Below are 26,629 nucleotides of genomic sequence, written 5' to 3' on the forward strand. Positions count from 1 at the left end.
AAAACCAACTTTTTAATAAGTGAAAAAAAATTAGCCATAAAACCACCAAAACTTGAGATAAATAACTTATATTAACTTAGCTTAAGTAGAAAAGTAGAAGTTAAGAAATAATAACTTTGTTAGGAATGAATTAAAAAAAGAACAATGATAATAATAATAATGTTTGTTCAGGAAAGTCTTATTAGACTTTTCATTGGCAACCAATTTATTTTGAAATTATACTGCCAACATAGCAGGCTATTGCTTATTGCTAGGGCTTGTTGTTGAATCGTTAGGAGGTGCCTTGTTTACAAAACATTCACATTTGATTTTGGAACATTTGACCTATTTTGTGCATTTAATTATTGCTGCATGGTGGTTTATGTTTTTTTATTGAACAACACTTTTATTTTTTGTAATTTACAACCGGTTGGAGATTGTTTATTCTCAAATTTTAGACTTTGTGACGGCAACTTTGTTTGTTTACATTTTCGACTTAGAAATTTTTTCATGCAAACGGTATGTCTGATGAAGAGATTGTATGTGAAGGACACACCATGAAGGGGCCTGTGAGGGGATGATTGGGCCTAGATGCTGAAAGTATAAATTGTTGCAAGAGTTTCGGCTAAATGCCTTCCAAGAAGAGAGGAAATTTAAAGTTGAGTTGCTGTAGCGGCAACACTGCCTACATGGCGATGTTGTGGAAATGGATTCCAGTGATGATGGTGTGGAGGCTGGTTTGCTGCACTCCCAGGATGAGGCGCTGTTTGCTCTATTGCAGCTGGGGGAAACTAAGTGTGATTTGTTATTTGATGATGATCTGTGACAGGTGACTGTGGATGGAGTTGAAGAGGACACTTCAAAGAATAAGAGTGTTGCTGAGAGGAGGAGGTCGCCTTTCCTGAAAAGGAGAGGATGAAAAAATCCAAGCCAGGCAGCTCTGATTCTCCCTCCTCTCTGGAGGAGTGTCGTGGAGCCGTGAAGGGTTCCCCAAGTGGACTGCAGCTGACAAGGAGAGCCTTGATGGGCCTTGATTGTTTGGAGAATTGAAACACCTGCAGAAATTGGTGCTTGAGTTGAACACGAACACAATCATTAGGGACAACAAACTGGTGATCAAGAGGTGTGGATGGCTGTTGTTGAGTTCATCAGCTAAGCCTTCACATATAAGAGTGACATGATCATAGACATGGTAGACTCAACGATGCAGACAGATAGGGTCAGCAATGGAGTTAGTCAAGGGTGTTCTTGAGAACATCCTGGACTTGATTCTTAAACTGTGGCCAGTTGAATTCTCCCTCCACTATGAGGAGAGGAGGCTGTCAGTTTTCAATGCTGTGGATGTCAATGTTATGGTGCCTTTTGATTTGGCAAGGGATGCAAGACTGATTTTGGAAGGAGGCTCTTGGATAGGGCGCCGACAATTCAGTGGCTTCTCAGGCAGGGGAAACTGTGTTGTGGCCAAATTGTGGTGAAGAAGAGCCACACAGAAGTCCTTCTGAGAGAGCTTGAGGAAGAACAATGGGATGGCACTTATGCAGTTATTGTGGATTCCTCAGCTGGTGAAAAGGTGATGGTGGAGGACCTAAACAGGGTGCTCAAGAAGAGTGCGGGTCTACCAGTTCGCTATATATGGGGCGTCGACCACCCATCTTGGATGATGTCTCAAGTGGTTGCTTGAGTATCTCGGCAGACGACTAGACAGCAAGAGCAAGATGCCTTTTTATTTTGAGGAGGTTAAGTTGCGAAAAATATATAGCAAGAGTGGCCAACAGGGTAGCAGTGAGGGGTCGGCCACAATGGTAGCAGCGAGGGGTGGAAGGAACCTCTTACGCCAGTCTGCTAAAGAAAGTCACGAACAAGGTTGGTAAGAAAGACCTAGGAGATGTCTTATCGATTAAGAAGAGTCAGGAGAGGCTCTGCGTATTAGAGTGAGAGGGCCAAGTACACATGTTGAAGGAGTGCAGCGAACAGTTAAGTCGAAGTTAACAGGTATTAGCACGACTAAGGCTATGGTGAGTAGGCTTGCCTGTATTTATATTAAGGACCTAAAGGACAATATCTCTGAAGAGAAGATTTCATTGGCTGTCATGGAGTTGGCTGGAGATAAGGAGCTGGAGGCGGAGGCTAAGGTGACATCAATTCGTCTGTCCATGGCAACAAAAGAAATGTCATGGTGTCCTTGCCTCATGTGGTGGTGACATGTACTGTGCAGATGGGGTGGATAAAAGTTAGCTGAGTCCTGTGTTGAGAGGTTATCAGGCCTGACTAGCCGCAGTGCATTTGGTGCAGGCACGTGTGGCAGCCCCAACAGATATCAAGGACCTAGAGGAGAAAATTTTTTTGGCTATCAGAGAGATGGATGGAGATATGCAGTTGAAACACGTGCATGATAGCAATGTGTTTCAGCTGTGGTGGAGGTGGGCACAGGACCTCCGACTGTATGGAGAAGGCAAAATGCATGAAGTGTGGTGTTTTGGGCCGTAAGACGGGCAGCGGACGGTGTACCAAGAACAATGGTTAATTTCAACCAGGCCAATGTGAATAAGAGTACTGCCTTCCATGACTCTATTTTTGAGGTGGTGAGATGGATGGGTATTGATGTTCTGATTGTAAAGAAGGCAAATCTGAAGAGGCTAGAGGATGAAGAATGGCTTGCAGATGATACTCGAGGTGCTGCTTTATTCAGGTTAAATAAGACTTTATCCTTTTTAAAGTATGGCTCAGGTCGTGGTCTTATGGGGATGAAGTTTATAGATTTTATCATTTACATCACCACCAATGACAGTATTGAAGAATTTGAGGCCATTCTGGCTGAGTTGGGTTGGGCAGTGCATGCCTTCTGTGAGGGGTCTCATCACAGCTGGTGATGCAAAAAATGTAGCATGGGGTGGACGAGTAACGGATGTGCCTCATGTAGCTTGTTAAACCATTCACTCAAACAAGTGGATTGATCATATATATTAGTTATATGTACTAATCATATAATGTGCAGTAAACATTTAGGATTCACGCATTTGATAGTTAAGATTATTTATTAATTTTCATTGTAGAAGAGAAAACAAAATTTTTCCACCATGGCAGTGGTTGCTGTTAAAAATCATTTTTTAGTGACATGAATTTGCTTTCAAGACATTTTTACTTCTCTTGGATACTCTGTTAGGAGATTTTTTCAATAATGTATGTTATCTAAATATTCAGAATTCAACTACACTTACTTCACTTTCTGTTGTTTAAAATTAACTTAAAATATCACACTTAAGTGGCTAGCACATTTAATAAAATACTTGTTATATAAATCACAATATGATTGTAATAATTCACTTTTTTTCACTGTCCCTTTTTATATTCTAATTGTTCAACCTTAAAACTAACACTTAAAGTAATACTGAGCATGAATGATAACACTCAGTATCCTCACTGCATAAAAAAAATTACATAAGCCAAAGGCTTAAAGATAAAAATTAGTATCTCATTAGTTTTAGCTTCACTTATTAGCTTTAATCTTTTTTTAACATTTTAACTTTATTAGCTGGATCATGTTTTATATAAACATCTCAGAGAAATGAAATGAAAAGAAGAAAATTATTTAAGTTAATATGCTTATTGTCAGTTATTAGTAATCTAAGAACAGTATATATAATGTTTGTGGTAACGAAAATAAAATTTCCAAATTAAAAACTGCAAGAATTTAAAAAATTATTAAATGAGCATATAAAAATTGAATTCATTTATTACATCTTTTATTATTAAGCCCATAAAATTTCTATGCTCTTTTAAGTCAGCACATTATAATTTTAAATAATTCTTTAATTTAATTCCTAATTCCTGTCAGATTCCGTAACCAAATGGTTAAATATGATTGGACAAGAAATATAATGCATCAAATACATGACATAAATACCAAATCACTGCCTGACTCCTGAAAATGGCATGGGATTCTCAAGAATCCCATGCCACACTTACTAGAAGAAGTGAGGTGAGAAGTAGTTCCCATTACTCTTCACTGAACTAAATATATTGATGCTCATCAGTATGTCAAGCTCACCAAAATGCAGGTTATATTCACCCCTACTAGTAATACTTTCACTTTGCTATCTACATAGGTTGATTGTGCACTGAATATGATTACTTACAGAGACTACATCTTAGATGGTTACATGCAACATAGCCATCAGGGATATTAGACTAAAACAGATGATGTAAAGCAATGAAATTAATGCAACCCCAGTTGAGAAACAATGCAATACAAATACCAACTTTACTTAGTTTAGAGAGAATTTCTATATAAAGTCTAATAATGAAGGAATATTTTCTGATTTGGCAGTTCCATTACACTAATCGCACAGAACTGTTGAACTACCAATGTATAATATTTTTATTTATATTATATAACAAATTATTTTGAAGTAAAATAAATGCAACTTCATAAGACTTGAATGAGCTTGATTGTTGTAGTTTTTGTCATTAATTTACAACAGAAAACTATATTCTGCATGAAATATATGCCATTTTACATAAGCACTTTTTTTTGTACTTTGATATTAAAAATGTTTATAAAGAGAATTTATAGTTTTTCAGTCAGTCTAACATAATCTCTAACCATCTTCTCCACTAATTCTTCACTTCAAATTTACAATTAATGACAAAAAGATAAAAAGTGGGATTATATCAGAGAAATAAACACATATGGACTCAAGATTTTTTGCAAAAACTCTTGATTAAAAAAAAACTGGTAACAGAAGAGATCAAGTTTTTTTGAAAATATAAAAATATGTGGCAAAATTCTGAAATCTTCTAAATAATAATTATTTATACATTTTTCTAATTATTAGAAAAGCTGGCAATTATGCATATTTCACAATAAATATGTGCAAATAATGGTGTACTGAATCATTGATTTTAAATGCTTAACAGTATCATTTACTAAAATTTATGGAACAGTTGTGCGAGCAATTTATAATTATTATTTACATTATATCATATATACATTTATATATTTGTTTTGAAATTAATTAAAATTAAAAACTCATTTTGAAAAATATTAGATTATTTTAATATTGCATCTTTGTATGAATTCATTTAATTATTTAATTTAACCTTAACTAATTTATTGCTGCAGAAAAATACATAAAGAATTTTTGTAATAAATTATAATAATATAAATTAAACAATAATATGGTAACATGACAAAGTAAAATTAAATTTTTTAAAATCTTATGCTGTACTTCAGTTTAAAGTGAATTAAAAACTTTGCAGAGTTGGCTGAGTGATTGAGTACATGGTATGTAATTATTTTAAGTAAATATATGGCTACAAACTAATGAGCTAATTGTTTTTGTTTCAAACTGGTAACAAATTACTGTTCATTTTTATTTAAAAGTCTCCAGCCCGCTGGCTTTTAAATTATTATAATAATAACAATAATAAATCACATATATAATATATGATTGTATTAATAAGATTAAAGTTCACGAATCAGGTGTGCGTCGTGGCCAGTGCTGTGGCGATGCTAAAGGACTAGGGGGAGCTGATGTGACTCTTTGTACACGCTGATTCATTGCTACTGACTGACTGGTACTAGCTATAGTATCTATATCCTGACGTGAACTCGACCTTGATGGTGGAAGAGAACCAGTTGCCATAGAGTTTAAACCTGCTGGGCCGCTACTTGGTCGTCGTCTTCCCTCTGAGGTAAGATTGGTGATTGATCGTGAGTGTCCCCCTGGTGTCGGTGGAAGAAGTCTAGGTGATTGAGGTGGTGTAGCAGAAGATTTACGTCTTGAAGCCCTGAAACACGAAATTTGTATTCATAGTATTTGAATGCTAACTCTAACAAAACTAATAAGAATTAAACCTGGACAAGACAATTAACAGAATGCTACAGTGTGGTAGTATTACACTAACTTGGTTAATTGTGGAAATGGGATCCTAAAAAATAAAAAGGATGTGAAACAATAAAAAAATTCAAATCATCATTTAGCGATTCATTTCAACGATAGATTCACCTCAACCTTTCTCTTTAGTTTGAAATTTTATACCTAGACTAAATTAAAATTATTTTTTTGGGAATTCAGTTGGTTTAGGTTTTTGAAGGAAGAATTGGGACAATAATAGAAAATATAATCATTTATTTAGAACTAAAAACAAACCATATTTTATAAACAAAACCTTATGTCTTCATTTGCTATTGCGAATGTCTTCAGTGGCTAATGCTGTTGTTCTCACCCTCACATATCAGGGGTCATTGCAATTATATTATTTATAAAATTTGGATTATTTAACATTTTATAACTTTTTAGATTAAATAATTTTCACCACTAACCAATATGGACAAAAACATAGTTATAACTTACTGATCACATAGTTATCACTTCTTACACATTGAGTATGCAAGAAGTAAAAATTATTTTCACACACTCCATTGACTTTTTACAGTTGAAATGTACTTAAAATTATAATTATAGTAAAATATCAAGAAGAGCTTTTTGTGTTTATCCAGATACTAAAGCCAAAAATTTCCATGGATGAAAATTTCATTCTATAAAAATAAGGGTTTGGTGTGCCATTTTTCATAGAATTATTAGTTGTTGGTTGCAGTTTTTTTTCTTTCAGCAAAGACTTCTGAGTGTTATCAACAATTTCAGGATTTGTGGTGGTACGCAGTATTGATGGATGTAACAAGATGCCACAACATTTTCAAAATTTTCAGAAACAACACCAAAAAAATGGTTTCAACTAGCATAAAACGTTTTTAAACATGTAAACAATTTTTGAATTTCACTATACTCCAGTCAGAAATAAAAATATTGTATCCTTGGCCACAATTTTCCTTGAATATCAAGTCTTTATATCAATTTCTGATTTTTATTATTATATAAATGTATAGGAGAAAAACTTTTATAATATAACAATTGATTCACCCCTAAAACCAAATGACAGTAAAAATAAATATGCCTAGACCAAAATTGACAATTAACATTGAAAGATAGAGAATTTTGTAATAAGACCTTTTTTTTCCTCAGGTTAAGGTGTATGTAGTCTGCACCCTACCAACTAAACTTCCACCTCACCAGCCCCACCTCTCGAGGCCAGAAACCACATTTAAGCATTAGTCATCCCCAGGAGGTGCCTTCGAGCTCAGTATGTTCAGAGTCTCTGTGCATCATCACTGTTGCCGATCCATGCAAGCACAAACGAACGCCAGTTCTGTAGAGGGCTGACTGACCTCCCTTTGCCCTCCAGTCTAGTATCCTACAACTCACTTCCTGAGGTTTTCGCTGGTCTTCTGTGTTCTGCTGGATGGTTTGCATGTTATTATCGGGGAGCCTCACCTACTCATTTGAGTTGAGTCACCCTAGACACGGTTGCATCCCGTTTCTTCTCACTATCTGTTCAGCTGTCCAACGTGCTCCTTACTCGCAGAATCTTTGTGGCTAGTTCTGCTACTGCAAGCCACTCTCTATATCCCCTGAGCATATTGTCTGGTATCAGTTGGGAAGAACCTAAGGTCTCTCTTCGTAGCAGCACCCACTTTCCACAGTCGAAGAAGATGTGCGCTGGGGTATCTACGAGGGTTATTTTTTTCAAGGTCTGATCGGTCACGAAATTAAAACCAAAGTGAAAATAAAAAATGTTTTATTTGTTACAAGTACTTTCAGAGTTATGCTATTTCTCTACATAGTCGCCACTCTGATTTAGACATTTGTCGTAGCGTGGTAACAACTTTCCAATACCCTCGTCATAAAACAGAGCTGCCTGTGTTTTCAGCCATGTTTCTACGCTGGTCTGCAGCTCGATGTCTGTGCCAAAATGTTGTCCTCCTAGCCAGCGTTTCATGTGAGCAAAGAGGTGAAAATCGGATGGAGCCAATTCCGGGTTGTATGGTGGGTGATCAAACACTTCCCAACGAAAACGCTGCAGGAGCTTCTTTGTTACAGCTGCAGTGTGCGGCCGATGATTGTCATGGAAAAAGACAATGCCTGATGACAACATTCCTCTCCGCTTATTCTTATTCACCCACCATACAGACCCAGTACACACCCAGGGTCTGCACATGGGCGAAATCTCTCCTAATGTAATGTTAAAAGAGTTTTAATACATTATTCTACATCTAGTTTTTCAAAATGAATGTAAGATGAGAAATTTTTTATATTTTATTTGTTAGAGAGGTTTACATCTATTGAAAAAGGGATCTACACATACAGAAATTTCATTACAATTAAAGTTAGTTTCTTAAATATTATCAGATCTACTTCTTAAGTAAGTTTAAGTAACTTACTTAAGTAACTTTAAGTAAGTAAGTAAGTAAGTTAAGTTTAAGTAAGTAAGTAAGTAAGTTTAAGTTTTAAACTTTAGTAGTTTTTAAGATTAGACATTATAATTTTATTAAGTGAAAAGCATTTGCAGTTACATACAAAAAATAAACCCCCTCTGATTTTCTTCATACAGTCCTCCCAGAAGGTCTGACTAAAAGAATCTTTTATTAAAAGCAGCTGACACTATCTTAGCAAAATCAATACTGCTTAGACTTTTAAAGGCAATAATTTTGAAATTTCTACTCGGTATAATTGTGTATGTATGAGAAAAGGTACAAAGAAAAAAGGCTAAAATCTGCTCAGGGCTACTGTTTGGTAGATTAATACAATCATATGATGAACCATAATTAATAAATTTGGGCTACTGAACACAAGCTAAACATAATTTTGTAGTGAATGGAGGAAAACAATGAAGTTACCAGTCAAAGTATTAACATATGTTACTGCGATGATACATAATCATTTCATGATTTATTACATGTATTAAAAATAAAACAGTTCAATAATGTACATTGTTTACAAAATATCTTAGTAATACAAATTTTAAATAAATTTCAGTTCTAATGGGAAGGAGTAAAAATGATGTTTTTTTTTTACATTCCAGTTCATAAAAAGGCATTCTCATCAAAAAGAAATGTAATGTATTGAATTAAAGTTAAATAAATACAATAAGTGATTTTTCAATTATATAAATTCTTTTTAGTGTGAAATGTGTTTAAAACATGTGATTAAAAAAATGTCTTCTACCGTTTCAGAAATTAAAATATTTGTTCTTCAAAGAATAAGAAAGAAATATAACCAAAATAGTGTTTTACTGATTTATTACAATAAACTTATTCAGGCATATTCAGACAAGTGGCATCTATCTCCGATTCATAAATCTATCTCAGATTTATGCAATTTAACAGTAGGAAATATGCCAGAAGTCATAGCTGATGAAGAAATCATAATACAGATGATTTGTAGTAATTACCCTAGTTACTGGTAAATTTACTGAACTTCTATCATAGATTATCGATGATCTTAAATGAGAATGGTAAACTACAGGGATGAGAAGCATGTACTGGGAAAGATGGTACATTACTCTTCTAAAGCAATCCCTTTGTGAGTTGATCATCCATTTCCTCCACCACCCTCTTTCCATTCCCTCAAACCCCTTGAATAGGATAACATAGGACATAGGTAACACTAACTCCAACTGTGACAATGTGTAGGCACCATCTCAGAGTGAAAAGAAAGGAATTTTATTTCTTAATAAAATATATGTCAAAGTACTCTTAATTAAATTCTATATTTTTATATGAGTAGTTCCAAAAACTCATATAATTTTTTCCCTAAATGTAATATCAATAAAATACTTAAAATTTTAATATTACTAAAAATATATAATTAATATACGAAAAACTACAAAAAAATTATTCTCAATAAAGCAATCAATAATCATAAATATTTAAGAGTAATGAATAACTTTTTTGTGTAACATTTTTGTTGAAGTAAGTTTGGTGCATAATAATATATTGAAAGCAAACTATTTAAAAAGTAAAACTAAATACTAACCAAAATTTTATAATAAGTATGATTATTTAAAAATCTGAACAGAACTGATATTCTAACATTAATAATAAAATTATTCATTTTCTGTAATGGTAAATTTTCTTTTTAATTTCATCTGAATGTATAAATGAATCCTGTTCAATAAATAGTGGATGAATAAATTTGTAAAAAAACACTAAATTCTATCTGAGTTGAAGCAATTTTGAGTGCAAATTGTTTCACGGCTGAAAGAAGTAAATTAATTCACTGCTTTACATTCTGCCCCAGCATTTCTTATGATTGTGATTCATATGTTTCTTTCTTTGTTAGTAATGATGTTCAACATTCAGTCAATCCCTGTGGTGAACCGAGTGAATATATTTCTTCTACAGTTGAATATCATGCGTAGTTACATGGGTATGTTGACATGCAATCATATATTTGGCTCATTGAAGTCAACAGGAAAAAGTAACTTTTCCCAGGTAAGTAAAGTAGGTCATGGAATTTGTTATTTTTGAATATCTATTATATTTAATGGTGACTTGTGACCTATGTCAAGTACTTATAACCATTACAGTTAAACAGTTTTCCTTTTTTCCTGTTTTGCCTCTGGGAATTACTGTCAGGTATTACTTGAGGATGAATGGGGATGTATATATAAGTGTAAGTGAAGTGTAGTCTTGTACAGTCTTACGTCGACCATTTCTGAGATGTGTGGTTAATTGAAACCCAACCACCAAAGGACACCAGTATCCACGATCTAGTATTCAAATCCATACAAAGGTAACTGCTGCCTATACTAGGACTTGAACGCTGGAACTCTTGACTTCCAAATCAGCTGGTTTGCGAAGATGTGTTCACCACTACACCAACCCAGTGGGTACAGTTAAACAGTCTGTTCGAAAGTAACTATACATCTATATAAACATGACTATAAGTGGAGGGATTGTATTCCATACACTGAGAGTAATGTTTTCTGCAAAGGTTGCTAATCCTGCAATGTGTGCAGTTATCTTTCACAATCCAGTCAGGCCAGTGAGCTTGAGATAAGTTGTGTCTGGTTCTTTGTTGTTCATTGCCCTCAAACAATTGGGACCTTGTCTTTCCATGTGTGCTCAAAATGGTATTAACTTTAGAACAGATGTATTCTCATTGAATATATCTTCCACGAGCAAGGTGAGTACATAAAGGCATCGAATGACCAGTTTTCTGTTTAATTTCCAGGTACATCGGTTCCTAATCGATATAGTGTAGGCATTCTATAGAGAAATTTAGAGAGACAGGACTGGTAAAAGATGGGAATGAAGTGATAGACCATCAGTATTCGATAAAGAAAAACTGCAAGACATCAGCTACTATGCAATGTAGTTCAAAAAGTCAATGCAAAATTTAGCCCAACAGAAAAACATCAGTGTTGCAACTGTAAACAGGGCAGTTTGTAAGCTCAGTCTTATTCTATATAAAGTGAAAGCAGTTCAAAAGTTACTGGCCACAGATTCAATACTGCGAATTCAATACTGTGAATGATTTTAACAGTTTCAAGCAGATAAATCTGACAATATTTTTACTATGTTTTCTTTACCGATCAGGGATGGTTCAGAGTATGTGCAGATACACAACTTACATTCAATTATTCAGAAGAATAGTTGGTCCAATATTCTTTTTTGAAACCATTCATCAGTTCACCAGAGAACTGACTGAGGATGAAGTTAATAAATGTTTGGATTCAACAAGACAGCATGACTATGTTTACAGCCAGGTAGTCCATGAAGTTACTGGAAGAGGTTTACAGATATCGAATCATTTCTAAGGGCTTGAGGCCACCTTGTTCAATGGATTTAAGCCCACTGGATTTTTATTTCTGAGGTTATGAAAAAAGTAATATTTATCAAGGAAACCCTCATAGCCTTCTGGAATTTCAAAATGCTATTCATGATTTCATCAAGAACATTCCTAATGAACAACTTGTGGGAGTTTTCAAGAAGAAATGCATGCACATATGTCTGAATGTTCAAAGGGGCAATTTCCAACAACTAATGCAAAATAAGACAACAATGTTATGTTTTATTGTACTAATGTATAATAATTACTTTTTAAACACACTGTAGTACTTACTATACACTTAAACCATAAAATCTACTCTTATCAAAAATGTAGGTGCTATTACTAAATATTTATGGTAAAAAGAATTTTCTTAAGAGTGTTATTTATTTATTTATTTCACCAAGTAACACCATACTGTTGCTCAGTTACGTATGGAATTTTTTTTTGTTGTGAATGGAAACTGGCAAAGCCTGACAACTGATATTAGAATCCAAACCTTTTAGATGAAAGAGAGAGATGGACTACACTCCTGATCTGGATGTCAGGAGTTTTTCATATTAAAATAAAAGAAATGTTAACTGCAATGTTATTTGAAATACAGCACAAAAAATAAATACATGGAACTACTTTTAAATTGGATATACTTTCAACTGTAACTGGTGTACTCTATTGATCTATTTGAAAAGTGTCAAATAAGTCACAAGTGTGTGTATATCTGTACCAATATAATATTGGAGCAAAGATTACAAAGAAAAATTGACATAAAATAAATCTAGAAACAAATATAGGCTATAGGAAATCAAAACCATTCCAGAAAAACTAACCTTCTGTGAATCAAAAATAAATTGTTTTATTTACTGTTAAATAAAAAAACTCTAAGATTTATACAACATGATATGCGAAAGTTAACAGAGATATTTTTAAAGTGAAAAGTTACAAAAGATCAGCGAAATGTTATAAATTATAATGGTATTATGATGAGGTGATTAAAAAAATCATGGAAAAATTTAAGTTTAATTTAAACTCAGATTTTACTAATTTCTGTCATTCTATGACTCAATCAGAAATTAACAACAAATCACCTAATATTTCTACTAAGCAATATATAAAAGTGGTATGTAAAAATTATTATATAACAATATTTGATAAATAGTAAACATAATATACTTCTTTTAAGTCAAATAACTTTTAGTTATTTTAAAAAGTTAAAATAATGAATTCCTAATAAAATCAATATAACTAAAAGTAATTACAACTGTTTATTTGTTATTTATAACTTCAATATTAATAATTAATATATTTAGTATTTAAAAAAATTAAATGTCGAGCATTCATCAGCTCAATTTATGAAACAAAATAAAAGTCTCATCAATAAATAAGAAATTATATATTTTTTTTAAATCTCAGATTTATTGAAAAAGTTATTTTTTCAAAAAAATTTCAGTAATAAGGAATGTTTTTTAAAAAATAAAAAAATCCCATTAATCGCTATCAAGGAGTCGTACATGATTGTTTTCATAGTCACTCATACGCTGCGTCAATACATCCTCATATCATCACCATGGGACTTCCTAGTGACACTTCTTCTTTTATAGTTCTGTAAGCTGAACTGGGTGCCTTCTTTTCTATTTCAACTAGATTCCTCATCTTTTTTCCAAAGATCTACTTAAAAGACTTATTCTTACACTGTTTTTGCTTTCTTTTCAATCAATTTCATTGATGTTGACAGTGGCGTGGGGAGTACAGAGTTGTTTTATACAGATTTGAATATTAGATCGTGGATTCCAGTGTTCTTTGGTGGTTAGGTTTCAATTAACCACACATCTCAGGAATGGTCGATCTGAGACTGTACAACATTTGTATTCGTACATATCATCCTCTGAAGTAATACCTTACGGTGGTTCTGGAGGTTAAACAGAAAAATAAAAAAGTGGGGTGGAAAGCTGAGTTCCCTCCTGATTAGAGGATCAGGGAGATAAGGCAGCTGTGAGCTTACTCTATCAAGATCTAGGGCCGTCCATTTTGGATTTTGGTGGGTGCTGTACTACAGGTAAGGCTATCAGAGGTCTCAATAATAATTTTACATAACCTAGGAAAGATGGTAAACTGCAACCCCAAGCTGATGGTTCCACCACACTTTGAATGACTTGGAGTAGTATCCTGAAACTCGTAATGATATGAAGAAGACAGAATAGGAAGTACAGAGATAGGACAGCTTGCAAAGCTAGTCAGAGGAGCCTCTGCTTGCAAGATTCGTAGGGGTAGTATGAGATTACATCTGGTCAGAGAGCCTGAGTTAAGCCAATTTTGGCTAAATCCAGCATCATGTTTTGAGAGGGGGAGGGGTTTAACTGGTACAATCCTGACACTAAGTCTGTTTGGGTAGGTTTGTTTGTCAAGAGATGTCTCTCCTTCTCTGAGAAAAAAAATGACCATAGAAGTTAATGCCACTTAAAAAAAATAATAAATAAATAAAAAAAAATAAAAAAACAATTTTATTTTAATTTGTCAATATCTTTAAGAAGGAGTTAAAAATTTTTAGGAATAAAAATGTTAAACTAGAGGGTGATCTGCAAGTAAAAGCTTAATACATGAGTGCAACTGTTCAAAGGTCACTTCAAGCTGCCTTTTCTTACAATGTTATTATTACTTTGGAACTTATACTGGCATAAGCTACTGAGTTTAATAAGACTACTTTTCACTAAAAGAAATAAGGATTTTATTTTTCTATTTTGATTATAAATAGCTAAAATAAGCTAAATTTGTTTTAAAAATTTAATGTAGCTATCTTGAAATGGGGTTTGTAGGGATTGTGTTCATTTCATAAAGTGTACTTTTTTAATTCCTGTAATGCTGTATAGAAAGTGTTGTTAATTATAATCAACAACAAAATGCTGATCAGAAAACAGATGAACAAGCTACTAAAAAGAACTTTCTCTACAATTAAAATTTACTTATCTGATTTCACTTCAATCTTTCTTCCACAACAGAAGTCAAGCACTAACCTTTTATACCACTCTGACACAAATTAAAGTTTATTAATTTATTACAAAATCTGTTAATCTTTAAAATTATATTAAACTATTCTAATTTCTAATAAAAATGAATTTCAAGTATAAGAAAACTCTAATTTTGAAAAGCTACAGAAAAAAATTAGTCAAAACTAAAATATTGAATGTTAATTAAAAATCATATTCATAGTAATGAAATTATTACTTTTTTTTAATAATACTGCAATATATATTAAAAAATTCTTGTGCAAAAATTACTACTTCTAATAAAATACCACTAATTTTAAAAGCTTCAAAACAGAGCAGTGTGTCCAGCTGGTACTGCTACGTATTATCATATTAAATGTTACATGTTATAAACCTTACCTAAATATATAAATTGAAAATGTCATTGACGTTTTTTAGGAGGAGGAGCCCTGAAAGAATTTAAAAAATTTAACAATTTATACCAAACTATATTACTTGTTCATAAAAATAAAATAATGAACAATACTAAAAAATATAAAAATTTAAATTTGTCATTTCTGAGAAAAAGAAAAACAATTGTCCCTAAAAAAAAAAAAATACTTAAAACCTTTTAAAATTCTTTTCAAATAATTTTTACTCATAATTAATTAATCATAATTTTTCATTTTTTCAATATAGAGAAAACTAACATATGAAAAGATGTAAATAAAAAATTTTAAAAAGTGGGGTAAAAGTTAAAACATAACATTATTAAGTAATAAAAACAATAATTAACCAAATGGAAACGGAAATTTAAGCTCTCTAAAAAAAAATATGGACACTGTGTAATTCATTCATTTAATAAATCAAGAATAATGAACTAATTGCTAAAGAGAATTTATCCCCAAAAAAAAAATACTACATAATATCATAGTTACAGCCATTTTCTGTTTTTACTGCAATATAAGTACGGGAATTTAAGAGTTATAAAAGAAGAAATTAGGATTGTTGGTGCCTTATTATAGCCAAAGAAATTTTTTTTAATGAACAATGAATTTCATAAACTCATTCAATATAGTTTAAGTGAATACATCAGAATGTTTAGTAAAGTTATGTTGCTACTAAACATAATAAATATTAGTTGCAGTTTGTTATGAAAAATACAACAAAACTTGATTAAAAATCAGTGTCCAAAAAAAAAAAGACATTAATGCCACCTAATTTTCTTCAAAGGATACTTTTGTATTATTTCCATAAATTAGTATAATATTTAATCAATTGAGTTTCTTTTGTTGTAAAGAAAATATCTTTAGTTATTACAAAATTCCAGTAAAGCTCAGTGCAATTTGTGTACGGAAATGAAATTAAGTTTATTCAACAATTATATCTTCTGTAGTGCCAGTGTAAGTGCAGTTCACCATTATTTACTAGGGAAATCTTAGTTTATATACTGTAGAACAACTGAAACCTTCTACTAAAATTTTATAAAAATATACAAGACTTCATTGTAACATTGAAAAAACAATTTGATAAGAAAATATAATGAGCAGGAAGCTATTAAATGCATGAAATAAACACATTTTAAGGAAAGTCTTTATTTTTACACATAACTGCATTTAATGCTCATGCACATATTGAGTGTAGGATAGAATGAATAAAATAAATGATTACCAGATTCACTAGGAAATGAATGAAAAAGGACATTAAGTATCTAAAACAGCCAGGTCATCATATTATTCCTTGGCTGACCTATTTGTACGAATTTTATAAGTTAAAAAGAACTGTAAAATATTAATACATTTTATATAAAATATTAAGTACATTAGCACAGATAAGTAATTGAAATAAAATAAAAAAATAAATAAATAAAATAGGATATCAGCATCTGATCCTACTTTTAAAGTAATACAACAAAACAACTAGTGTTATAATACTGGTTTAATTTTTTTCAATACGATAATTTTTAAATAGTACAGTTATGCTATAAGCCTACCTCTTGCTGGGTGATCGGCAAAGGCCAGTTGGACATACTTCACCCATTGCACACTTGCCTTCGCAGACTTCTTTAGATAATAATAACCCCTGATATGAAGTGAGCATTATTTTACACTGTTCTTCATCACTTGCAACCAGTGCAAGAGAAGGAAATCTTTCCTTTAATCTTCTCCGCTCCTGTAAACATATTTATTATTAATAATAAAGATGTAGATTATAATTAAAGAGTTTAATAAAGAATTTTAACTGAAATGAAAAAAAATCTAATTCTGAAAGATGGTAAAGCGCATGTGTATGTATGTTATCTATACTATTATATAAAGAGGAAGAGGGTTTTTGATTGTTCAGGACAAAAAACTACTCAATCAATCACAACAAAATTTTTACCCATGTTTCTTAGCGTAACTGAGGTTTTTAGATATATTTCATCATAAAAAATCTCAAAAAGAAAAATACATATATGCAGTAGTGGAAATTTGCCAGTTGAAGCACTAACTTTAATGAACTGTGAGTCTCTATCACCATGTGAGCTGGGTTTGAACTGAATTATTCGAATTAATAATATTACAAAAATAATAGAATTAAATTTATGTTAAATAAAATAATATTAAATAAATTAAAAAAATCTCTGTTTAACAATAATGGGCTTCCCATGGGGACTGCATGTGAGGGTAGAGTGGTGAAATATGGAGCACCTCGTAGAAGGCTAGATCAATTATCACCATCAACCGGTAACATACGAGGTTCCCCTGGGACGCTGTTTTGGGAGGTGCGATGGGGTGCTCTTAAAATATCTCTGCAAACAACGTCCATTTTTCAAAATTAAAATGGGGTATTTGTTAATAGGTTGAAGGCTAATCTTTACACGTATCAGGTACCCTCTCGATCTAATAGTTCACAGTTACAAGGAAATATGTATATGTAAATATATATATAAAGATTATCCATTTATTTGTCATGGCATCGTGTAAGAACCAACCAACCAATTACTTTCAAATTTGCTAGATACATTTGTGTTATTCCAGGGAAGGTTTTAAGCCATCGACTGAGGCCCTAGCTCCCTTGAAGGTTAAGATATTAAAAATATTCATTATTTTTTTGCCCCCAAGAAAGGCAAAGTTATTAATTAAAGATATTCATTATTGAAAAAATAGATTAATCCTTTTACTTCATTATTATATTTCTGCCACTGCGGCAAAGAAATAAGTTATGAATTTTTCATCGTCAAAGGTGTGTGTACTTTAGTTGCCATTATTCTACCTTTTGTAATTTAGTTTCTTTTTCAGGTTTCTGTAAAGCCTGACTACTATAATTATTATTTATCAGTATATTCTCACAAGCATGAGGATATTATACCAGGGAGTGGAGCCCTCTGGGTAGATAGGAATGGCGACCGAAGTGAGCTCTGTGGGTGTCCAGGGTGTCAATCCTCCTGGCAAATTGGGAATGGTGTGCGAAGCTCTGTGACTATAGGGTAAACCCCTTGGCCCCAAGGAGCCCCCAAGTTGGTTCTGGGATTCATCTGGGCTGACCTGAGCCCCAAGGGTCCAGGTTCTGGCTACACAGGCTGGCTGGTATATATAAATATATCGAATTTAAAAGTATCTAAGCTGAAAAATTAAAAAATAAATTCTGAGATATTTTGCATTTTCTTTATCATGTGACTAATATTTTACTCGAGTTACTCCTTGGGAGATTAGTCATTGAGTTCTTCTCCCTATGAGATTCCCCTTCAGTCTGTTCACTGAAGACCTTTTGGTGCTAGTGCCTTTCGGTCTAGCAGAAGTTTGCCTGATGGGACCCTAGTTTTTTTGAGGGTCCAATGCACTCCCTTCATGGAGGGAGTCGCATATGATAGCTGTAGGTGATTGCCTGACTAATTATGTCATATTAACACAAATATATTATAAGATAACTGTGAAAAGCATCTGGTAATTGGAATGCTTTGATATATAGAACAAAACTCTTGCTCTAAAATCCAGACACTTTTTAATGAAAAAAATTAGACTTCATTAAATTCAAATTTACAAAAAATGAATAAACAACTTTGATGGAAAATATCGAATAAAATATTTTCCCCAATTTTATTTACATATATATTTAGTTTAAAAAAGTAAATATATATACATAAATTGAAATCTTCCATTTTTCTGTTTTGATTTCTAATTAAATAATAACTATAATAAAACTGTACTTATTTTTTAATGTTAGTTTTATAATTAAAATAGGCATAATTTATATCCATACTGAAATTCAGGTTCATGATACACTGCAGACAGATATCTCTCATAATTCTGCATTATTAACCTATTTAATTGGATGATATCCACTATGATAATAATAACAATGTTAATAATCAATAAAACAGAGCATACGCTATATTTAGATTTATTTAAAATATAATTATACATATATATTACATTTCATTACATTACATAGATAATAAAGAATACTGTACCTCTAACAGTCGGCTGACTTCAAATTCCTGTAACTGACGTTGAAATCCAAAATTAGGATTAGCTACAGACCTACCAACCCGTACTACTTTTAATGCTTCTTTCCAGTTGAGTGATGTAACACTCATAATGTATGCAACAGCAACAGTAACACTGCGAGACATTCCAGCCAGGCTACAATGGAAAAAAAAACAAGTTTTTTTATCAAATATCTTCTTATGGTTTTATAAAACTATAGGTGGCCAATGGCTTCTCACTCACTACTACTAGAGATTGAAAATTACAAGAGTTCTTATTGTAGTTGAAATAAACAATAATATCTTTAAAATTATGATATCATCTCATCTTAAAATTTTCTTCATGAGACTACTGTTTTATAAGCTTACTTGTCACTTTAAAATTGCTGAATCGTATGTGACCCTATGTGATCTGCTTCTCTATGTAGTAGAGTGAAATTTATCTGGTACAATTAGCACTTATGGTTTGTAGAATATTATTATAAAACATTAAAAAAATAAGTCACTACGATTGAATATACCTTAAAAATCATATTCTGAAAGTAAGGCAATGTTTAAACAAGTATTGTAAAACAACCAATATTGAAAATAACTGCAATTTACCTTCAAGTGAAAGCAATGATTATTGCTTTTGGCATAAATAATGAAGAATCTTGCAACTTGCAATGAACATTTAAATAATTTATTTGTTAAATAATAATTAAAATTTCCCATAAAAAAAAAATAATGACAGTTATCTAATTTCTGATTACAGTTGTGCACTTAAACTACAGAGGTTGCTTATTTTGCTATTATATCGATTTAATGCCTAAGGAATAGGTTCAAACTATTTATTTAAGAGTAAATCTTGTTATTTACATTTATAATTTTTATTCTACAACTACTATCCCTTGAATGTGATTCTATATTTTAATTGTTAATTAATATAAAATTATCACCAGAAATGTGCTGATGAAATTAACTGGTTATGCTACAACTAAGAAAACCAGATAAAAAAAATAACTTACAACTTATAGTTATGAAGAAGAGATTTTCATTACATGATATCTTATTTTTGGTTCTAAAATTTATTTTGTCATTAACAATTTTTTGGAATCACAAATTAAAATTGGTAACTTAAAAATTGTGAAGATAGCAAAACTATAAAAAAAAATTATCCATCAGAGATATTCAAATGATTGTCAAAAATATAATATAATTCGCGTGTTTGCGGCTCAACCAGCATATTGAAAGACTAACAATTAAAAATGTTTATATAAATACAATTTACTAATTTAAGAACACATTACATAAGGCAAATCAATCAATAACAACAATAATAATAGTGAATAACAACCACAACGATAATAACTAATAATAATAAATGTCAATAATAATAATCAATAAATTACATACAAAATAGAATTTCCAAAAGGTCAGGATTTATTTAAAGGTAATTAAATCATATAAACCAGAATACAGTCCCATTGACTAAAGACAATATAATGACCACTAATATTAACACCTAATATTGCATAATAACAAGAAAAGACAAGTATAAGGCTCTACAATTCCATTCACTGCAAATATCTTTCCTGTTTACAATAGAGCTACCCTAGCAATTTATGAATGAATTTAATACTGTCATTTCACAACTGGCTACCAATAACTCACCAAACAACTTCCTACATTCACGCACTGTCCACACTGGAATGTTTGTGATGTCACTTTATACATTATTACTACATGTTGACTGATAATGCCGTCTTACAATCGCATCGATCACATCCCACAGCCCTGTGCTTATACTCACTTCATACTGACTTTATCCTTTGTTCGAACAGTCTTATACACCCTGACCTGCAGAACTGGATACATTCCTTAATGCTGAAGTGTGAGAATTATTGTCCACACCCTTACATTTTCCTATAAATTCCTACCCTGGTTTGGTAACCCTTCTCATCAAACAACAGCTGTTGGAGTTGTGCCGTTGATAGTATTACATACAGCAATTGTTAAACGGATCTGTTTGCCTAAGAAAAGAATCCTTTCTGGATTCTTTTCATTGTTATTTTCTCATACTTAGCTCTTAATTGGTAGAAATCCATTACCCGGGCCCTTTATACTGGTCTTGTTACATTATATTTATCACGTACTTATCAACTTTATAAGTTTTTCATATACATTTTGTTATTTGACTTTAATAATAAATTAAACAAAATCTATAAATGAAAGTTAAACCAAAAAAAACCAGTCATATAAGAACAACACTCCAAAATAAAATTCTTTGAATAAAACCCAGAAAAGAGAATCTATTAAAATCACAAAGAAAGAGTAAAAAAAAAACAAAAATTATTTAATATTTGATACCACTCTTACTTATGCATACAATGCTAGCAAAAGGATAATATGCATACTCACATTATTCTTCATACCTACTTTAAATAAAGTATTCCGTCTATCCAGGCAAAATAGATATAAAATTTATCCTTCACAACAGAACAATTTACATTTTCTGGTATTCAAGGAGCTTTAATAATATCATGTAAAGCAATTTCAAGAGTAATATTCAGTCAAAATATTAATATAATTTAAAAGCTGGTCCTTGAGTGTTGCTCTTCATATTATTGTGTGGTATATAACCGTTTGTTAACCAGCAATGTATCATGTTTGTTTATTGTTGATACAAGTAAATCATCAGTAAATAAAAAAACGCTCATAAGTTGTTAATTAGATTATTATTATTATTTTTTTTTTTGTAATATATCGTAATGCCTTTAAACATTTTTTTTAATCATATAGTTATTAAAGTTGAAATAACAAAATTTTACTTTTTCGGCATTAGTTTTCATTACAACTTTGTATACAGATACTTTGTAGCATACTGACTTCTAGATGTCTCAGGATCAATTCCTGGCAAGCGTTTGGAATATTTTACATATCATTTCATCCATCTCATCTTCCTTTTAAAATATATGTAATTCATGTTATTTGGCTCTGCAGTATAAAATTAAAACAAATTTTTATGTTAATTTATAACACATGGTTTAAAATTTTCCTGTTTCTTGTTTTACTGTTTCACTATATTTAAAATTTTATTTATTTACTCTTTGCAGTTACAAGCTAATGCCTGGTGCAGTTACTTTATATTTATCAAAAATGAATTGTTAAGACAGAATTCAAAAATTTTAATATTGATGGTATAATAAAAAAAAAAATCATAAGTGAAAATTTTAATAATAATGATTTTATAAAAATTGAAACTTTAAACATAAAAAAAGTGGTAGACAAAAAGCATCCACTAATGAAGTTAACTACTGAGTAATAATGAACAGAACTTATTAGAAATGAACACATCGTTGGTTTTCTGTTGTTAAAAAAATAGATATAGCAACAACCCCCTTTTTGACATAATAATAAAAGGAGCTTTGTATCTTAGATATGAAGATAATGAATTATTGTATTCATGAATTTTAGTCAGCACTAGAATGAAATTAAATCATACCTATTTAAATTAAATTTTAAAAAGAATAATATTCTCTCAGACCATATATAATAAAAATAATATATTTTTTCCACAAAATAACTGAAAATAAAACAATGATTGAAAATAGATGAAAAAAAGCAATATTTCACATGAAACCAAAGTGTATTTAAAAAAAAGAAAGAAATCCTTGTGCAAAATATTAAACCTCAAGTTTATACTTCAAAAAAACTCATAACAAAATGTGCACAATATGTAGGTTATTGGATGTATCAGATACATCTCCTTCGTGCACACAAATCAATAAATTCAATATCTACAGACTTTTAGATTTTTAAATTACCAGTTGTAATGCAAAGAAGAATTAATAATTTCTACTAATTCTTTTCATCATTTTTATTTGTAATTTTTAACACGATTATAAGTACAGTAAAAGGTGAGCCAATAATAAGCAATTTTTCAGGTCTTCATTTTTTTCATTGAAATGTTTTATAATTATTATCATCCTCCTCACTCTACCTCTTTAAAGTAAATTGACATTATATACTTACAGATACTGGTCTGTCAGAATGACTAGGATATTAATATTTAATTTGAAAAAAAAAATCTATATTTATACATTAGAAGTTATAAAAATTTATGTAAACATGAAAAATGTTATTTTAATTACTCTTGAATATTCTATAAAATGTGAAAGATTTTCAACAAATGAAAAACCAAAAATACAAAATTATACTGAATAAAAATTACAGAAAGTAATCAAAAGTTAAAAATATGAATTAAATGTAGGGATAAGTATAAAATTATAAAACTAAACAAGGAATTTGGTATACAGTACACAATGATTTGCTTGAGTTTGGTTATGATTGAAGAATTGTAAGTGAGATAAATAAACTAACAAACTGGTTTCATTTATATTATAACTCTGAGAGAAGGTTTTTCTTATTTTAAAAACATTATCAGAAATTTTAATGCAATCTTACATAATAATTTTTAATAATCTACTGAGCCACTTATGAATTGACCTCTATGCAACTACATTTCCTGACCTACATTAATGATGAGATTGGCGTGGAAGGCCAAAATGTAAGAGAGTCATTGTGATAACCTCAAAGAATGGATGATTAGGAGTTAAGCCTTGAAGAGAGGAAGTCAGCAAAATTCCCAATTGGCAAACCCTAAAGAGAAAATATTACAATACCTCTAATATTTGATTGAGAATATGAGACAACAAAGCATTACTGAACAAACAGTTGTTAAATTTAGAATTCCAAAATAAAAAGCTTAAAGAAGGCCTGATTATGGTGCATCTTCCCCTTATTCATTTCTAATTAAAAATCCCATTCAGTGAAATTAATTCTGCTTGCTGTACTAGAAAAACTATTTCTATTTTCCTCAAAATATTATTGGATTATTAAACCAGCTTTAACTTAAATATGAAAACAATCTGAATAAAAATATGATAAATGTTTATACAGAATATAATAAAACAAGAAGGTATATAATAAAAGAATATAAAAAGGAATAAAATAAAACAATATGAATTCTCTATTGAATTGAAGAATCATATAATAAGTTGTTTCACTGTAGAAGCTTTACAACATTTGTACCACTCTTTCTTATAGCTGTGAAACATATAAAGCAACTGAGGTATAGGAGGCATCAGTCAATGAGTCAAAGTTGCTTTCTCAAAGAGTAATGATCTTCGCTATACATCAGTATCTGTAGCGAACAGAATGAAGGTGTCATCTGCAGGGCTGAATATCACCTGTATTTTTGTGACAAAGGGATAATGATATACAATCAAATGTTTGGATCTGTGAAGAAGGAACAGGAATCACTTCTCTTCTCATTTCCCCTACTAATTCTGACATGGGTTTCTGTTACACTTAAAACATTAATATTAATTTTTATGAATGACTTGTGACTCATGCCATGTAGAAGGTTACGACACTAAACATAACAGCTACGAATTATACAAGAGACATAAAAAATTCCTGTGGCAAATATGTTTGTCTTAAAAAAGAGTGAAAATAAACTTATCCAAAAAAATTTAATGTAAAATCTGGGGACAGGTTGAACAAAGTCCAGTCGGGTAGTTACACATCAGATATTTCTGGGGAGGCGTAAAGGTTTTCTAAAAGTAGGTTTTTCCATATCTAAAGGAAAAACAATTTATTACATATGTACGTGAGCTGGTTAATGCAAACTTATTGATCAGAAATGTGTTCCTTCAATCTTGAGATCCAATATTCTGAGATTGTATGTGGAAAGAATAGTCTTCCTCAGATGGTATTGGGTAGCAAATACTCTTTGCTCTAGCTCTCTTTGAATAAGGTTAGTAGTTTTGCTTCATATTCTCTCTGTGGGTAGATCGTTTTTCAAATTATTCAACCCCTTTCCTTAAACCTCTGATCCCTTCTTCCCCAGGGTTTTCTGTGACTTATAGAAAAAAAAACATCTATTGGATCTGTGTTAAGAATATGGCATATAAAGTTACTGTACTACTCTTGGTACTATTTGTACGGTTTGTCAAGTAAGGCTGTCCAGGGACTATATAAAATGGTCTAACCTGGAAATGAGGAACTTACTGGTAAAGGTATCATTCCTTTACCCAAGTTTCTTCTACATAATAAATTTTTCATCTCACTCAAAACCTGACTTAATAACTACAATAAACATGGTATAAGAAAAAGTAAAACGTATTTTCAAATAATAAATGGGGAAAGGAGGATCGGTAAGGTCATAAACTTAAAAATATATCTTTAATGCATTTGTTACACACACTGCTACTATTTAATTGTTTTATATTAAAGTGGAGAAGAACACATAATACAGAGTGAGTAACATAAAACCAAAGCCATAATGAAACCGCTAGCCAACACTATTTACAGTAGAGCCTTACACAACTAGCGCGACTAGTGAATGTACATGTTACAACTGAATGTTGCTGCCGTTTATCAGTTGGGTACATGTCAGTGCAGTATATATTTTGTTGCAGTGCAGTATTGTGAGTGCAGTTGCGTTTGTGTAAAATGCCTTATTCAATCCACAGGATAGTGGTAGCTGAAGCCTATACTCAAGTCTGGATTATTTGAAGAAACATGTCAAATATTCTTAGAAAAATTTCCGAATGCCTATTTCCAAGCAAAGAGTAGCATACACAATTTAGTTAAAAAATGGCATACAACAGGTTTTGTTTCAAATGCAAAACGATATAGGCACCCTTCCATTAGGACTCTACAGGCCATTGCCGATATTGAAAGCAGAATTACTGCCAGTCCAAAAAAATCACTATAAAAGTTATCCCAACAATTTGGTGTTAAATATGCATCTTGTTGCAAAATTCTTCATGAATTAAAATTGAAGCCATACCGCTTTACAACTGTGCTACAACTGAAAGAGACAGACAAATTGAACAATTTGATTATTGCAACTGGCTTCTCGAAAACATTGTTGGTGGACAGACTGACTCAATTTCATATTTCATTTCAGACGAGGCATGGTTTCATTTATCTGGTTTCATTATTTAATTCACAGAACACCAGGAATTGGATGGCACGGAATCCTCATGAGGTATTCGAGAGTCCACTTTATGATGAGAAAATTGGTGTTTGGTGTGCTGTTTCCAGTAATCATATAGTGGGACCAATATTCTTTGACTGAACTGTCAATACATAAGTTTACTTCGAAATTTTTGAAGAACTCTATGTGCAATTAACTGATAATAAAAAATACAGCTTCTTCCAAACAAGATGGAGCAATGTGTCACACATCAAGCGTTTCACTGAATCGTGTTCATGCAGCTTTCACAAATAAATGAGCTGTCAGCAGAGAACAGTGGCTTCCATGTTCCCCAGAGTTGTCTACTTGCGATTTTTTCTTTTTGGGTACACTTAAAGGAGACAGTTTATGCATCTAATCCCTACAATATTGATGAACTGAAGGTGAACATTCAACAAGAAATCAAGGTAATTGACAACAATGTTTTGCGTCAGACAATTCTCAATAAGATCAGTCGAGCACAAAAGTGCATCGATGCCCAGGGTGGTCATTTTGAACATCTTTTTTAACAATAAAGTAAATA

General features: G+C 31.5%; 1 protein-coding gene across 1 annotated transcript in view; it reads right to left on the reverse strand.

Annotated features, from left to right (window-relative positions):
• Window positions 1–5,207: 5,207 nt before the first annotated feature.
• The window catches only part of LOC142326201 (dual specificity protein phosphatase 22), a 235,284-nt gene continuing 213,862 nt past the window's right edge, over window positions 5,208–26,629 (reverse strand). Inside the window, exons 4-6 of the mRNA XM_075368485.1 lie at window positions 19,065–19,236; window positions 16,605–16,783; window positions 5,208–5,769 (exon numbers count right to left, since the gene is read on the reverse strand). Coding sequence (XP_075224600.1) covers window positions 5,451–5,769; window positions 16,605–16,783; window positions 19,065–19,236 — 670 coding nt within the window. The 3' untranslated portion in view covers window positions 5,208–5,450. The remainder of the gene's footprint in view (window positions 5,770–16,604; window positions 16,784–19,064; window positions 19,237–26,629) is intronic.

Source organism: Lycorma delicatula, chromosome 6, assembly GCF_047948215.1.
Source record: "Lycorma delicatula isolate Av1 chromosome 6, ASM4794821v1, whole genome shotgun sequence".
In the NCBI taxonomy this organism is placed as follows: Eukaryota; Metazoa; Arthropoda; class Insecta; order Hemiptera; family Fulgoridae; genus Lycorma; species Lycorma delicatula.